Source organism: Eulemur rufifrons, chromosome 2 (genome assembly GCF_041146395.1).
Source record: "Eulemur rufifrons isolate Redbay chromosome 2, OSU_ERuf_1, whole genome shotgun sequence".
NCBI lineage: Eukaryota > Metazoa > Chordata > Mammalia > Primates > Lemuridae > Eulemur > Eulemur rufifrons.
The window spans coordinates 43,182,424-43,200,720 of NC_090984.1; the positions used below are offsets into that span (position 1 = coordinate 43,182,424).

At 40.8% G+C, this 18,297-nt stretch overlaps 1 protein-coding gene across 1 annotated transcript in view; it reads left to right on the forward strand.

The window, feature by feature from the left end:
* Positions 1 to 18,297, forward strand: part of ATP8B4 (ATPase phospholipid transporting 8B4 (putative)) — a 230,142-nt gene that overhangs the window by 185,432 nt on the left and 26,413 nt on the right. Inside the window, exons 24-26 of the mRNA XM_069492140.1 lie at positions 1,859 to 2,006; positions 4,831 to 5,014; positions 5,574 to 5,797. Coding sequence (XP_069348241.1) covers positions 1,859 to 2,006; positions 4,831 to 5,014; positions 5,574 to 5,797 — 556 coding nt within the window. The remainder of the gene's footprint in view (positions 1 to 1,858; positions 2,007 to 4,830; positions 5,015 to 5,573; positions 5,798 to 18,297) is intronic.

An 18,297-nucleotide genomic window follows, 5' to 3' on the forward strand; every position in this document is an offset into this window, starting at 1 on the left:
GCAGAAAAACTGTCCCTTTTCTGCCTGGAAAAGGGTTCATGTGAGATGTTAGGAAGACAGTTTAGGGGGAAAAAAATCCTAAGTAAATAGAATTTCAGCCAATACTTTCATGAACTTCACCCTTCTTTGGAATGTTTTCATTCTCTGGGGGAAAAACAGAGATTGAGTCATTTATACAGCGAGTGAGAACTTTACTGAAAAGGAAACCTTGGGAGATGTTTTCCCTGTGGTGCTTTCTCAAGACCCAATTTATGAGCTCTGCAACATTGTCCGAGAAATGTCCATTTTAAAGGAACTTGTCCCCCTTGCTTTCTTCATTATATGAAACTGTAAATTTTCATGACTGTGGGGAGGATTCCCTGACATGGTTATCTGATGGAAAAGACTGATCCCCCCGCTTATAAAAATGATTTTTCATGTCTGCTTTGCCTCCCTCTCCCCACTGCAACGCCCTAAATTTCACACGTAGCACTCCGACTTTATAAATCTTTTACTTTGATTCTGCAAACTGATTGCTAAACGTATGATATCATCCTTGGAGCCATGTGACCTCTGGGTTCCTATTAAATAAATGCAGGATGTGATTTCGGTCCTGGACAGCAGAAGGGGATGTTGAGCCAGAGGATAAGGTGCTTTTTCTTCTTGTTTTTTAACTTAGTATGTAAACAACTAGTGTTACATTTTCAAATAATTAGAAAGCAGAGGGCTAAAATGGTTGTTTTGGTACAGCGGGCATGCTCTCCTTTCAGAGGAGCCTCAGCATAAAACCATTTTAATAGATGTTTTCTACACAGGACGAGCCTTTAGGGGACCATTTCATTTTGCCATAAGCCAAAACATTCACTTTCTTGTCTGTCGCTTCCTCCGCATTTTCTCCTGGGCTCTTGTAAATGCAAGTCGTAACCCATGCGGGTAGTTCTCTGCTTGTGGTTGAGGCTTCTGCAGTCATGTCAGCTTGCCCAGTGTTACTTCAAAGCCTGTTACCCAAGCATTCTTGGAGAGGAAATTTCCCTTCCATTAAAGACATCATCTCTCCATTTTGAAGAGAACAGTAAAATGCCACTTCTAAGGGTGCTCTGTCACCATACGATCTTCCCCTTGAACGGCAGAGATGTGTGGGATATGGGCAAGGTTGTTTTACGGCTACTGCTAATTAGATCTAGCACATTTGGAGGGGGTTTCCATTTGGACTGACCCTCTACACTTTGGTGTCTGTAGTTGCTTTCCCAGAAGATTGATTCTATTGTTTGATGTGTTGAGTACAATTTTTGCTTAAAATAGTCTATCATAATGACTATGCCAATTCAGTAAATACCATCATTTGTTTTTATTGTCAAAATTTTTAAAATCGTGTTTCTCAGAGGACTGTTTTAAGCTAGATCATATCACATGGGACCTCAAATTGTTGAATTTATTTTATATATAGATGCCCTGGAATTCCTGGAAGATTTCATCAGTTGTCTTTAGTCTTTCACTTTCCATTATTTAAAAATATTGCATGGCAGATTGTGGTTCTTAAGTCCTTGAAGCTCAGACAACCTTACGTACCAAATCTGTCAACTATCCCCTAGTTCAAACCCAACTCAAGATGGTGGTTTAGGTTTTAGGTAATTTGAAACGTTTAAGATGATTCTGTTTTCATTATGTTTACCCTCCTACATCCTGGACTTTGGAAATTTGTTATGGTATTCCCATCACAAAGAATTATCCAGCTTGCTTACTGAAACTGGATCTTATGCCATAGTCTGTCTGAACAGTGACGAAATGAATTTACCTCTAGGGCAGTCTCTTGTTAGAGTTAATAGGTATGCTCTGTATAGTTTGTTATGATTTGCTTTTCCCCCCTCTCTCTTTTAAGGAAAGCAAAGGAAATTTTGTTTGGACAAAATAGAAGTTTTTCCAATGGCCATGCAGTTTGTGAAAAAAAGCAGCAGCTGGAGCTGGACTCGGTTGTAGAAGAAACAGTCACAGGAGATTATGCCTTAATCATAAATGGCCACAGTTTGGTGAGTTTGCTTAAGGCTTTTGTCCTTTCTTTTCTTCACCCAGTAATCATCTCTTCTGTGCTATCATAATGAGACCTTCTGTTGTGTTTTCCAAACAAATGACACTATTAGACACAGGGCATATGCAATGGTTTCCTGTTTGCAAAGGGGAACTTCTAATATATATTTCATATATTATTGTTAGAACCACCACAGTGAAGGGAGGGCTCCGAAGAAATACTGAATTTTCAGAATATCAGTCTTATCTAAATGACCGTATACCACTTAGCAGTATTATATAAGTGCTTTTCTAAAGGGGAGTGTCACATCTCACTGTTATTTAATTAAAATAATGCAACTGGAAGGATGTATTGTAATTATTGCTGTTGCTAATGTTTGTGATTTGCAGAGCACAACCTGACCTTCATATAATTACTATACCAAATTATTGCCATTAAGATACCCCTGGTGGTTTTTGTAAATAGCAGCATTTTATGGGACTGCCAAACAATTTGCTTTGATTAGGAAATCTGGTTCTTGTCGTAATAGAATAAACTTGCATTGTACTTTTAATGTAGTTCAGGTTCCAAATCTTGAACAAGTATCAAAATGCTCTTCTGAGTTTCTAATTTGGAATACAAAAGCTCCAATTGCAATCCAGTGAAAATATCACTTACATGCACAAACAGCTAATCTCACATCTTTCTCTGTCTTTGATGATCATTTTTCACTTTGGAGTTTGGAAAATAAATGTATCTTCTTGTAGACAATTTCTTAGAGGACAAAAGGAGTTGGATATGAGATATCGTGTTTTCCCCCTTGTGATCAGCTGTCTGTTAGCTCTTAGTGCTTAGAGCATTATCCAGCTGGACTCCAGACGTAATGATGTGTTGCCTTCTACACCATGGAAAGTTACAGAGCTCAGTTGCAGGCCAAGCTCAGCTGAAAGTTTGTCCACATGACACGAACTTCTCCCTTGCACAGATGAACAGCAACTGAAAATTATAAGCCTGTTGGCTGGGGCTTGGTGCTGGTGGCCTCCAAGCTGAATTGCCCAGGGGCCACAATATGGAAAGGGTCCCTAGTGAGTTGTGCTTTGACTTCCTCTCAGGCTCAAAGAAGCCAATGTGTGGTGGAGTTAGAGTACTCAGGGGATAGTTTATACTCTTCTCTCTCTGTCTCTAAATGTGTTGAGAGAAGGAGCTAAGATAGATGCTCTTCAAGAACCCCTTCAGCTTCAAAGCCCGAAGCTTATGAAACCATGAAATGTCATTTTTCATTTAAGGAGAATTGACCATGTTTTTGCTAGTATGGTCAGAAGCTTTCTTTGTTTTTGTTTTTAAATCATGATTCCAATTTGTTCAAATCTTGATGCTTTGCAGAATGTAATCAGGCACCTTTCTTTTCCCCTCAGAGTCTGAGCCTAGTTTTTCACTTGTTGATAAAAAAAAAAAAAAAAAAAGTAAGAAAGAAAGAAAAGAAAAGAAAAATGAAAAGGGGACCATTCTGGGCAAGAGAGTCAGTTACATGCTTTCTCTTTCAGAAAAGGTGGTATTTGAGAATGCTAACTCACAATTTCCCCTAGGAATTATAGGCTTGGACATGAGAATTTTCTACACCAAAGTTATGTTTTGATGTTCATTTACCTATCCATCCATTCATATCATTAGCATTTATTATGAATGCCCAGGTCACAATGCTAGAGTCTGAGGATCAGGATCTGAATATAACATGGTCCTTGTGTTAGGGATTGCTGTCTGCTGGGTGAGATAATCACAGAGTAGTGTGATAAATACTGTTGAAGAGGAATGAACACAATGCTTTGAGAGCATAGAAGGAGACACATTTAGTTGGTTGTGGGAAAATCTGAGAAGACTTCTTAGAGGAAGTGATGTTTTCAAGTAGAGGTGACAACAAGTACAAAGGCACAGAGGCCAGAAAGAACCTATGAAATCATGGGAAACAAGCAATTTGGCATGATAGGAGTAAAGTGTAGACTTAAAGGTGAAAAGGAATGTAGGGGCCAGACAGAGTGTGATGGGCTATGAATGTCTTGCAAAAGGTTTACTCAAAGACACTGATGACTCAAAGTTTAAGTGGATTCCTGTTTCCTGTTAATGTGTTTACCAAAGAATGTACAGTGAAACATTTGCTAGAAAACATTTGCACAGTTAATGAGAAGGGACTATACTCTCTTTTTCACTAATTTCTTGGCATATCTAAAGGTGCTTAGGTATTTGGATAGCCTCAAGGGTAGAAGGAGTTGGAGAAGCCTGTCTGAGACACAGGTTGCATTCTACCCTGTTGCACAGGCCTCTCTTGGCTTCAATCCCTATGCTCTTTCAGGGCTAATCTCCAGATCATCTGCTTTTCATCTTGCCCGCACAGCCACAACAACAAACACTAACTGTACAAAACAGCAATGCAAAGGAAACAAAAAACCCCTCACTTAGAACAAACAAATCACCGTCATTTGTAGTTCATTCTAAACTTGGTGAGACGGTTGATAGGTTCTGTCTTTTGCTTTCACTAATTTTTGTGGTTTCTAGAACTTTTCCAGCATTTAACTCTCCCTCTCCAGTGCAGCACGATAAAGTGTCAAGGAGGACCCACAAAGGGCAGTGTCTTTTCTTTTAATTTTAAAATTTCTCGGCACTTAATGGGAGTTCAATACCCATTGCTTTAGTTTTTGTTGCTTGTGTAACCCTGAATCAACAATGACTTCAGGTGAATGAAGTGCTTGAGAAAAGAAATCAGTTGAGAAACAAGACATTTGCTTCTCAAATTACGACTCTCATCGGTTGTTTCCTGTTCTTTTCTGGATTTTTTTTCTATATTAATACAGGCCCATGCACTAGAGAGTGATGTCAAGAATGATCTCCTAGAACTCGCCTGCATGTGTAAGACGGTGATTTGCTGCAGAGTCACCCCACTCCAGAAAGCCCAGGTAGTAGAGCTGGTGAAGAAGCACAGAAATGCTGTCACTTTGGCCATTGGTGATGGAGCCAATGACGTCAGCATGATTAAAAGTAAGAAGATACTCGTTCACTGGGGCATGCTGCATACACGGAATCCTCAGTGTCAGCATTTGGCAATGTGTAATCTCTGGATTGCATTAAAATTTAATTTTACCAGTAATTCTAAAATGGATGATACTTTCTGGGTCCAATGCTTCCACCCTTATTAGCATTCATAACAAGATCTCTTTGTCTTTAATCAAATCATTTGTGTATTTTTAGGATAGAAAAGGGCATGGGTCACCTTATACTGTTTGGGGACGTAAATAGCTATAGCATAGAGGAAAGAACAACAAATCCTTATTTGTCACGTGACTTTAACCCCAAATCGGCCACTTAAGTTGTAAAACCTTGTGTAATTTACTGAACTTTTCTGAGCCTGATTTTCTCTTTTGTAAAACTAGGATATATACCTAACTATCATGAGTGTTTCATGAGACAATACATGTGAAAAATTATGATTGGAATGACTGTAAATTTTCTATAAATGACATAAAAGCAGAATGACAGGTTCTCCAAAGAGCTTGTGTCCTTGTTTTGGGAATGAAAGTGTTCCTCTTTTCCTTTGTAGGTGCTCACATTGGCGTTGGCATCAGCGGCCAGGAAGGTCTGCAAGCAGTCTTAGCCAGTGACTATTCATTTGCACAGTTTAGATATCTCCAAAGGCTTCTCCTTGTTCATGGAAGGTGGTCCTATTTCCGAATGTGCAAATTCTTGTGCTATTTCTTCTATAAGAATTTTGCATTTACACTTGTGCATTTCTGGTTTGGTTTCTTCTGTGGTTTCTCAGCCCAGGTTGGTAAAAAACATATTTCTTTCTTTTATAAGATGCCCTGAATTACAAATGACTCTTCTTCACAGCTCTTTACTAATAAATAGAGAGCATTTTTACATGTCTGATATAGTGACAGTATTGCAATTATATAATTGATAGTTGGCTTGAGCTTTGAACCCAAGAAGAGTACATATTCAGCTCGAATTTAAGTTATGTCTTTTCTTATTTACATAGTAACCAATGAATACTTCTTCCTGTGTATTTTTTTAGTTTTTATTGAAATGTTTTGGTGTGATGACAGGTAAGCTTGATGTAGAGTTTTAATTCAGAACAGAAATCTGAGAAACACTAACAAGAAATGTTGAGGAAGAAAGAAATTACTGGGAAAATGGTCACTTACCCAACACACAGTGTATCTGGTCTGAGAGTAAATGTGTTTTAAATCAGGGAGAAATAATTGATACTCTGACATGAAAGCTATTTTGACAGCAATGCATCAGCTAAAAATTGATCTGTAGATAATATGGAGCAAGGAAGAAAAATTAGCAAATTCATAAATTAGGATTCTATTTTTATATCTATTAATATCCATTTTGTAGGACAGTTATTTAACCCTACATCTTGGATATCAGAAAAGTTTTGACTCTAGGTATCAACTGCGAAATGTAAAACCTATAGCATTTAAACATACAAAAAACTGAACAAAAAATTTTTACTAAAAACTTCAGTGTAGATATGGCATTAATATTTTGAGCAACAACAACAAAAGAAAAAGATTTTCCTTGAGAATGAAATGGTAACCATAACTCTTATAGAGATTTCTTCAGTTACTCTTCCCTCCTTTTGGGTTTAATCAATTTGAGACTTTGGATTTAATGATACTCATGAAGCTAATTTTTTCAATTATTTTATTTCAAATAGATTGAGTATGAATTAAATCTTGGCACTTTATATTCTCTTAAATGTGCTAAGGGAGGGCATGATGTCTCACACATGTAATTCTAGCACTTTGGCAGAGGTGGGACAATTGCTTAAGGCCAGGAGTTCGAGACCAGCCTGAGCAACATAGCGAGACTCTGTCTCCACCAAAAAAATAGAAAAATTAGCCAGGTATGGTGGTGTGCACCTACAGTCCCAGCTACTGGGGAGGCTGAGGCAGGAGGCTCCCTGAAGCCCTGGAGTTTGAGGTTGCAGTGAGCTATGATGATGCCACTGCAAAGAGACCCTGGCTTTAAAAAAAAAAAAAAAAAAAGAAAAGAAAAGAAAAGAAAAAAACTGCTGAGGGAGATTAGTGAATCCTTTTTGTAATGAAAATGTGTCTTGAACATTTTCCCCTAAAATGAGGCACACCTGTACCCCTTCCTAATTTTCTGTTTTTAGGGTAACACGCCAAGAACTAAAAGCAGACTGTGTTGATATTTTTGCCCTTGTTGGTACTCTCATGACAATTGAAGTAAAGCAGAGTCTTGATTTGAGCTACTCAGAAGTTATCTCAGTGCTACTTCAGAGCAGGCATGGGGGTGGGGATAGTTATCTGCTCATAATTCCACCTTTGTCCAACAAAGACAGGCACAGGAATGTGGCTTGTGCCTTCCCAGTCTGGTGACTTACCCTCCACATAAGATCAAAGCAAGACTATCTGCTCAGGGGTGTTTCTAGGAGATCTGATTTTCATATTTCAAAGGTTTAAGGCTGAAGAGTAACACAATTATGAAGGGATAGCGTAACCCTCATTTAAACCTCTTAGGACACAGAAGAGTAGTTAATGACTTGTATTTACAGACGCATCAAGCTTGCGTGGGAAAGTTTACCGCCAAGTTGTCTTTGCTAGAACTGTGAAGTTGAAACTAATGCTCAATGACTTCTAACCTCTACATTTAGATTATTTTCTGCTTTGCTTTTGGAATCTGATAAAATTGGTTAGAGTCAAATGTTAAGCAACTATATTTTTAATCCTTTTACCAGTATTTACATTTTAAAAGAGAACAGCAAGGGAGAACAATAATTGCTCCAAAGACATGAGTATCTGATGGTTGAACCCAGCTGCAAGTCACAGCACCTGTCTCTGATTAGGGTTCTGAACTGTGTGATTTAACTTAGCATGTTTCTTTTCTGTGTTCCTTTCTTCCTCGTCTTTGTAAATCAAGGGGGGTTTCTCAAAATGTGATAAGTTGTATTTTTTTTAATAAGAAAGATACAAAAGAATATGGTCTCAGTTGTATAAAAGTTGAGACATATTCACATACAAATATTTTTATTAATCTGGAAAAATTTGGGATAGTAGAGAAGACTTTGCAGGAGTTTAAATGTAAACCCCTACTTTGGGATATAAAACAGGGCTATTTTGTCTCTTGGACTAGAAACTAAGAAAATAGAAGTTCTGAAAGTGAGAAACATAAATAGTCTAATTCCTATGGGGACAGTGTTCTTAGCATAATTCTGTCCTTTGTACTTATTGCTGCTTTTGCAACATTGGAACTAGGATAAATAGCAAGGCAGTGTCAGGCTTTGAAATTGTTACTGTAGAAACATCTATTCCAGAATTTCCCAAAGTGGGAAAAAACATAGCTCCAAGCCAAATGAGTTTAAGTAATAATACCAAATCTCATTGACTCTAAAATACTACTGATTGTAAGAAACACCATTATTGATGCCAAGATTAGACCAAATTGGGAACCTAATATTCCCATAAAGCTAAAGCAACAAAGGGCCAAATCCTCGGTGTGACAGTAAGGGAGAAATATATCTTCGTGCAGAAAGGGACCGCACGAAGGAAACTTGCCCATGTTAGCCTTGCACCAACCAAAGGGAAAGACAAAATATCGCCCCTGAAAACTTGAACTACAAGCTGGTATTCACTGGAATTTGCAATCTGAATTCAAAAAAATCCTTGACAAGAGAAAGGGATCTTAGGTTGGCAGTGCCCAGAGGGGACTGGCAGAAGCCACACAAATGTTTTCTTGGAAAAAGTGACTTCCATCCAGACCAAGGGCTATCATGATATACTTTTGATTATAAAAACACATCTCAATTTCTATCAAATATGAAAAAATACATATGCATCTTGGAATCAGTTAAATATGGTAGCGTTTCTTTGCATGTGGACTTGTCAGAGCTTTTAATAGACTAACGTGAATTGTGAATTTTCAAGCCTTGGGAGAGAAGATAGGGAGGTGGGCACAGGAGAAAATATAATTTATTGAAGAGTGGAATTCCCAAATATTATTGTTTGGAAAATATCAAGCAAAAAGCTGATGTAGACCAAGAGGTGACAGCAACCCAAATGTTCACTGATGGATGAATGGATAAACAAAATGTTGTATATACATACAACAGAATGTTATTCAGCCTTAAAAAGAAGGGAAATCGTGTCACATGCTATGGCATGGATGAACCTTGAGGACATTATGCTAAGTGAAATAAGCCAGTCACAGAAGGACAAATACTATATGATTCCACTTATATGAGGTATCTGAAGTAGCAAAACTCATAGAAATAGAAAGTAGGATGAGGGTTTCCAGGAACCGGGGTGCGGGGAGTGGGGGTAGAAATGGGGAGTTGTCATTCAGTGGATATATACTTAACACTATTGAACAGTGCACTTAAAAATAGTTAAGTTCGTAAATTTTATATTGTGTAGTTTTTCCCACAATTAAAAATTTTTAAATCATTTTTTCCAAAGCTGATATAGACCATGATTATAAAACTTATTTCATATGGTTATTGTAAGTATTGAGCTAATACAGGTAAAACATTTAAACAATGCCCGAAACATAGGAAGTGCTATTTAAGTGTTAGCTATAGTTACAATTTGTTTTTAATCCCTACTCATTGCTGTCAACAATATCATGATGCTACAAAGAAGCTGACACCACAGTATTGATGCCATTATGTGGGTACTGTCACCGACTGGCTGCACTCTCCTCTCCATCAGATGACAATCAATTACCACTTGCTACCCTCTTGACAAGCCTGTCTACTTCTCTGACAAGCCTGGAAATAGAACCTTAAATCCCCCACAACATGAATAGTTAATAAAAAATTTGTGAGATCACACTTTCCTATGCCTACCAAGAACACATCTCTCAGATATCCCTTCCCTAACCCAGGATTTAAGTCCCAGGAGGCATCTCAGCCTGACACATAGCAAGGACCTAGTGAATGCTTATTAAATGAATGAAAGCCTTAAATAGTGACACCAAAGGACCCTCTCCAGTATAAGCTTGGGTCCCAATTTGATCAGATCATCATATAAACTGGGGCAAAATACCTAGCAGTCCAGGACTCCCACTCAGAAGCCCAACTGGTCTTATGTGGTGTTTGCTCCTCTGCTTAAAGAGGATATGCCCTGCCCTATATAAATCAGCCAAGAGCCAGGCAAAAACCTGGGAAATCCTCTTTATGTCTTTCCTAGAATGAAGTGATAAAAAATAATTAAGACATGTATCACTTGTGGCCCAACTATCATATCATATTAATATTAATACATCTGAATAAAATCAGCACTCTGGAGTCAATGTCATAACCACATTTAGATTTTAAGACTCTGAGCTCCTTTGCCACAGTATTGGCCAGGCTGCACACATTTACACAGACCAGACCTACAGCCTGCAGGGATGGCCCTTGGGGCAGGTAGAGTAAGTGGCAACTGTGTGAGAATGACTGCGGGCAGGTGGGAATGACTCTCCTTGAGGCACTTGCCTCAGACTGGAGAAAGGGCTTTAGAAACACCCAACAACACAAAATGACTACCATGCCTTCTCTACGCCAGGTACCATTCAAGATTTCATTATAGATGTACAGATGGTTTAGATGCACTTCCTTTCCTCCAGGAGCGAATGGTTAAGCTAGATAAGATCATAATAGACTGGCTAAAAGCAACCCTCTACCCTGAAACAGACATCCTTTTTCCTCCTGGCCCTATCTTAGTATACATAGGTATAATACACCTCAGGGACGGTGGCTTGGCAGAGGGCTGAGAGGATTTTAAACGCTTTGGAAAAATTCAATTTAAGGCGATCAGCTGTTTGCTTAACTGGCCCCTCTGCCTTGCAGAAGATGAATAGGGTCCAGTGTTAACAAAGCAAAAAGTCAGAAGCTTGGATGTCACTCTGGGCTCCGGGTTCAAAGAAGCAGAACTTGGGCTATTCTTCTAGACTTTCCAGCCCAGAGGTTCTCAAAGTATGATCCCCGATCTGCAACATCAGCAACTCCAGGGAACTTGTTAGAGATGCAAATTCTTAGCCTCTACCTCAGACCCACTAAATCAGAAATGCTGGGTCTGGGGCCCAGTGAGCTGAGCCTTAACAATCCTGCAGGTGATTCCCAGGCACGCTGAGGCTTGAGAACCACCTGTCTAGCCCAATTCACCAGCGTAGGAAAGAACACAGTTGGTCAATGAGGACTGCCGTGATTCAAAATGAAGATTGTGCAATGAACTAGAGTTTTCAGTGTCTCTTGGACTAGAAACTAAGAAAATAGAAGTCTTGAAAGTGAGAAACATAAATAGCCTAATTCCTATGGGGACAGTGTTCTTAGCATAATTCTGTCCTTTGTACTTATTGTCCTTTGTCCTTTGTACCTTTGTACACATTTTGAGAAACCCCTCTTGATTTACATTCTTCAAAAATGTTATTTTCCTTAATGACATTCTGAAATAAGATTTATTATAAATTATTTAACTATTCCGATTTTTGGATATTTGTGATGTTATTGTTTTTAATTTAATAATTCCTTCCTCCCTATCTATGAGTCACATGACATCATCAAATTGCTAGTAGGAATGTTTTCTTGCCATCTTGGGAATAGAAGACAAAATAATGAATAGGACAAGTCCTTACCCACCTGGAACTAGTCATCTCATTAGGAAATAAAGAAATACATAAATAAGCCTAATAGAAATATTATAATTAAAGATAATATGAGAGCAGGGGGAAAGGAGAAATGTGTGAGGACCTGGGATGACTTCGGGGGCTCAGTTAATCTGCAAGTGAGTAAATGAATATTTTCAAAATTAAGTGGAGGTCTGAAGGCCTGAAAGTCTAGCTAACTGCAGCGATTCAGGGGCTGTTGGTGTGAAGGTGTGAGACTGTAGCGTAAAAGGAGGAAATCCCTCTCCTTATAGACTTTCCAACTGACTTGCAGTTAGCTTAAATCTCCTTTTAATTTCTAAAATTCTGTTTAACACCAACTCATTCAGAAATACCTTTTAAAAACTAAATGGCATTGAAGGGGGATCTTACTAAGCAGTACTGTGTAGAGCAAGAAGCCTGTTTTAGAACAGGTGTTTCACCACTATCAGGATGGAGGCTCCGGTGTTTCTCGGCCCACGCCACGTGTGAGTGGCCTGGCGTGTTAGTGGTCTGAAAACTGGCTACGAGGTCGACTCGGGTGTGGAATTGGGATTGGCAGGGATCTGTGTATCTTTTCCATTCCCTGTTTTTCACTGGAAGGGCCTGATTAGCAACAGGTTTAAACTGAAAAATGTTTTGGCTTTTCTTCTTAGCCCTGTTGTTCTAAACAAAATATGCCGTAAATGAGGCAAGTGAAAAGAAAACAATATATTTGGGAGAACACTGTTCTACAGAGAATGAGAATTTTTGAATGGGGGCTATTTTCACAGTCATGCTCCCTCCCCTCCCCCACCCCATCAAGATAATTTTGCTGGTTTTGGCCTCCAAAGCCATGTGTTGGGTGATGAGGCTTTCTTAGCCCCTAAAGCCCACTAGACAGCTGCTCACTTCTAGTCTTTGAAGTAAAGTCGGCCGTCTGAGGTTTTCCTACCCCTGCCATTGCTCTCCTAAATTGCTTCAAGGGAATTGAAAGCTCCACGGTGAAATGGAGCCAGCAGTAAAATCTCCAGGGTCGGGCAGATGCAGTAACAGCAGGCATCTCTTTAGAGGTCATTCCTGGGTAGGCCTAATCTTCAGTCATTTTCTCTGTCCAATCCTGGCAAAAGTGAGACTCACATGCATTCTCCAACAAAGGACCGATAGTCTTTGAATGCTCAGTCATTTAACACCAATAAACTGAGTGCCAATTTAGGGCCCGGTGCTCTGATGGCCTCCAGGGACACCAGAGTGAATGGGGAGGGGGTGGGGGAAGCAGACCCTGCCCTCAGAGAACTTACGGTGCGGGAACGATTTTACTTTTGTAAATGTGAAACTAATGTGGAATAGCTTTATAGTCACCTTTCTGGTATTTCTCTACCAAGAGTGTTTTTGAAGTAAATTTGTCATGGATGAGCCATGTCTTGGGGCCAACCTTGTCAAATCCCAGCACGACTCATGAGCACCTAAATATTCTTCCCTGCACCTCTCAACAGACTGCTTTGAAATAATCCATTCTGCAGCTGAAAACATCTGACCAAATGTAAACAGATTGTGTTTTTTTCAGACACGATGTTGACTTTCAAAAACACCAGTTTAATTACTTAATGAACCGACATGTGCTATTTCTTTACTACGTTGGCCTGTCTTCAGGTCCTGGTGAATTTTTTCCAGGCTGTTGTTCTCTGAAGATAGCTCCCGTAGATTCCATCCCGGTAGGTGGGCTGGGGCAGATGTGCAGGCTCATCCAGCTGTGCTATGTGAGGCTCCAAGAGGGCCCCGTGGGTCGGGGTGGGGGGCAACATTCACGGCCTGTGGGACGGTGGCACGCAGGGCCTCTCGGGTGGGTGGTGAGGGGGTGCAGGCTGGGTTGTGCTTGGTTTAGGGAATTTCCTCTGGCCAACTTCAGTACCTCGCCTCTGTCATGACTGGTGTGGGACACATGGAGGCAGAATCTGCCTGGGAGGGGCCAGATTCCTTCTGTTTACTTTGCAGAGTAGACTTTCCTGGGAGAAACAGGACAAAGAACAAAAAGTACATATCTTGTCAAAACCTAGAATCTTTGCTCTGGCAGGGAATTACAGAGATACCGAGCCCAGTCCCCTATTTTACAGGGCAGGAGCCTGAGCGCCCCAAGGGCTGAGGACTAGCGGCGGGCATGGCTGGGACTGGAACCCAAGGCTGCTGAGTCCTCTCCAGTGCTCAGCCTACTCTGCTTGATAAGTGGCCGTCGATTTGTCATAAACTTGGAATAGCTAATGGCTAGGTCCTTTTATTTCATTTTTAAACTGTCTTCCCTCAACCCCTGATCAGCAAATGTTTGCTTCTTTTGGAATCTAAAGGAGAAACTTCCAGAAACAGCCTGCTATGACTATGCGGAGGAGACAGATCTAATGTCTTGGGGGTGTCTCCCACTGCTTAGACCCGTAGGAAGGGAAGGTCTATCCCTAGGAGAACTGTTTTCTAGAATCATCTGGAAGCTTGAGGCCTCCTTCTTCTGGCAAACACTTCAACTGAACTGCCACTAGGAGAGAAGTTATTAATAAATATAATCTGTCCTAATAAGATTTCCAACCAAATTTCTGGACCAGAGGGGTTTGGAAAAGGAGATTAAATCACTAAACTGAATCATGAATCCTTTTTAAGGACACGTCTTATCCCAATCTATTACTGAAACCTGCATGATTTTTATGGAGTTCACCATGGATTTGTGTTCATTATTTATACCTGTAACTTATTTTAAAAACATCCTGTCTCCTCAGGATTTTTCATAAAGTTGAGCTGTTCCCTACCAGGGATAGAGCCAAAAAACAAGTGGTTGAGGCCCTACTTAGAAAATTCACGCTTGAAACGACACAACTACTGGCACTGTGTACTTGTGTGATGATATTATCTGATGACAATTTATCATTGTCAGTGAGATATAGAGCTGTGTATTTTTTTTTTTTTAATTCTGCTGTGATATGGAAGCAATTATCTTGTCAAGGCTGGAAAAACTTTAGTTCTGTCAAACAATATAAGAAAACTCACAGTGAAAGGTTTGGAAAGTGACGTGAAAGAGTGCGACTAATCTCTAGGCTTTGATGACTTCATGGGTTTGGTTACCTGTGATCCCGTCTCCACCTGGCTCCTCTCCCCCTCGCCTTCCAGATGTGCTCCGTGGAAAACCCAGGGTGGGGCGGGCGCTCAGGCTCGGCGTTCCTCCTGGGCGCTGCTGGTGGGTTTCTGCTAATTACGCAAATCGGTAACAGATGTGCCGAGGCTGAGCGCCGCCCCCCACCCCCGCCCCATAGTTGTTCCGCAATGTGTTTTCTTTAAATGACAAACTTTTTTTACAACCAATAAAAAAGGCCATTATATAGCTTTCCTCTGCAACACACAGCAGAAGGGGATACACGTCTCCAAAGAGGGAGTTAGCTCACCTTGTTATTTGAACAAGGAGCTAGGGCCTCGTGTTAGGGTGGAAAGCTTAGTAGGTGCTCATGGTGTGGGTGCAGAAAGATTTCTCATGCAGAGATTAGGATATATGAAAGTAAAAATGTTTATTTTATCATGTTAGAGGAGAGGGAGAGAAGGGGAGAGAGAGAGAGAGAGAGAGAAGAGAGGGAGAGAGCAGGGAGATGGCATGGCATCCCAAAGAAAGAGAAGGGGGTAGAGTGCCAGCAGTGAGGGCAGGTGACTTGCTGATTTTAAGGGGGATGAAGAGAAACAAACAGTGATGACTGTCAGTTGAAACAGAAGTGGCAGCAGGATGTCAAAGTCCAAGAGTTGGTTTCTCCACCTTTCCTCGGAGATGGGATTATGGCAGGAGATGTGACTCTGCCCGCAACACGGTTGAGGCTGTGGCTCATTCTCCTGCTGGGCACTCTGGGAACTCTGTAAAAGCAGATTCCCAGAAAACAATTTTGAAATAGAGAGATTTACATCTCTCTTCCATCCATTCAGCTCTTTTCAGAAGTTGTGCAGAACAGAACTCCTGCAGGGTGCCTGTGGTGCGGGGGCTTGATCTTTAACTGCTACTGGGGAAACGGTGGGATTAGGTATTTCCTGTCCTTTCAGCAAGGCTGCCCCTTTCCCCTAGGCCAATGGTCTCAGAGCAAAAAGCCCCTCTGTAGCTGTTTAAGAACCTTATTCAGGTTTATTTGAATGTGTTACTCTATAAGTCATAGATTTTGTGTTCCCCAAACTGTTTGTAGATTGTAATTTGTAGCTGGAGTATTTTCACTCTGTATAAAATGGTTGGTCACGCTGATAAATTGCTCCCACAAAGAAGGGAGCAAGGAGAAGCTTTCCTTAAATAGGAAAACAGTGAAGTTGGAAAAATGAACTCTTGTCCCCCGTTTTCTTGCTTATCTGTGAAAACACACGTATAGGGTTCTAAGCAGACTAGTGGCAATTTCTAGGAGCATGGCTGTTCTCTCTTATTCAGAACGTTGGAGATGGGGAACAGAAATTTTGGAAGTAAAAGTGGTATGGTTGCCCCTAGGAGTATGGGGAACCCCAGGACAAATATTTTTTGTGGGACCCTTGTTTACATAAACAATTTGAGTCATCCAAAACCAGAGTGCCAGCCCAGAGACTCCAAGAGAATCATCCCCTCGCACCCTCTTCAGGTATCAGGTCAGCCCATGTGTCTGTAGGGGCAGGGGCTGGGGCAGAGGTGGGAGAAGGCCTGGGCACACCTGCAAAGGGAGAAACAGGCACAGGGTCGCATGGGTACTGATCTGGGCTCGTGTTCCCCTCTCAGCCCGTCCCAGTCACCAGAGAGGGGGGCCTTATACATTTTCTAAGGGGATCTGAGGACTATAAGAAGTGGGGCATTTACTAGGATAACTATTTGAGTAATCGGAGATCTCTTGCAAGGGGAAGAAACCTGTTGTGGAAGAAATACTGCCTGTGGCTTTAATTTCTATGAAAGCCCCTGAAGCCTAAACTCTGCTAAGCCAATGCCCATAACTGGGAAAGGTGGTTTCTAAGGTGAATGACTCAGGTTAAGACATTTTGGTAAAGCCTGAGACAAAACCAGAATCAGAGTGAACACAATTAAGTATTCATGAGGAAAATGCTTGATTATATCAAGGTATTCATTTTTCTTTAAATCTTATTCTAATTTTCTATTGTTCTTGTGAATATAGTAGTTTATTATAGAAATAAATGCCTATAGTTAGTTCTTTCAATAAAGAATGGTATCTTCATACAAAATATAATTAGTGGGAAATGTACCTTTTATCTATCCATTAAATAGATCATCTGAAGCTTGGATCCTTGCATGCTCCTCCCTCCCTCCATTCTTCCTCCCATAATATGGTGCTCACCTATCAAGGTACTATACTGGCATCTACCTCGTTTCATTGACTACTCACAGCCTCCCTGTAATGCCTGTTTGATAGCCAAGGAAACTAAGAGCCAGAGAGACTGAATATCTTATCAAGTCCACATGGTCTGTTTGCCGACTCCAAAGCCCTTACCCTTAAATCACCACCTTCCTTTTATGGAGTACATATCACATGCCGGGCACCATTAGGCTCTTGGGCCCCATAGATGAGTAAGTCATATAACCTGCTCTCAAGGAGCTCACAGTCTAGTGTGGTGGGGCTAGGAACCAGTACATAAATAATCATAAATTGATAACTATGAAGCAGTGAATTGTAGGGTGACATGGAACTATCAAAGAGTGGCCTGAAACCCAACCCTGGACGTTGGGAGTGGGCAGGGCTCAGGAAGCTTTCCTGGAAGACCTCCCACCACCCCCTGCAGGCTGACCCTTCAAGGATCAACCCCAGTGGAGCAGATGAGAAGTAAGAGAATGGGCCCCCCAGCAGAGAGGACAACAGGCGAGTCCCAGAGTGGAGAATGGCTTGGGCAGGAACACAAGCCATCAGGCATGGTTAAATCAGTGGGATTTGGGGAGTGATTTGATGTGGGGTGTTAGAGAGAGGGAGAAATCTCAGATTTCTGACGTGGTTGCTGGGGTGGTTGTGGTGGTATCAGAACTACTGGTATAGCAACCACAAGAGGTGGGCCTGGTTAAGGGGATGTGAGGATGCGCTCAGGTCTCAATAAGTGTGAGGACTCTGTGGCACATCTACAGGGGCATGTCCAGTAGGAATTTAAATATGTAACATTTATAAAAGTTGTAAGATAATTAATTCAACAAATATTTATACAGCACTTACCATTGGCTAGATACTGCTCTAGGCATTAGAATTAAAGTTGTGAATAAGTCTCTGTTTTCATGGAGATTATCTTCTAATGGGATAAAGACAGATAATAAGTAAATCAGTACGATAGTTTCAGAATTGTTATTTAGAAAGACCTGAGTAATATGAAGGTCTCCTTGAGAGGGTCACAATGGAGCTGTGACCCCAGTGTTTAGGAGGAAACTTCCATATGAATACCTTGGGTTAAAGTATTACTGGCAGAGGGCACAGCAAGTATAAATGTCCTGAGGCAGAAATGAGCCTGGTAAGTTGGAGCTCAGTAAGTGAGGGCAGAGTGCGGTGAGGTGCAGTTGGAGAGGCAGGCGGCAGGACAGGATGAGGGAGGGCTTCTAGGTCATGATGAGGAGAGAGTCTAGATTTATTCCAAGTAAAGCGGGAAGCCATTGGAGGGTTTTAACCTGCATAAATGCTAATGTTATCGTTTTAAATGACAAAGAATATAAAATTGTATTTAATGTATGCTTTCAACTA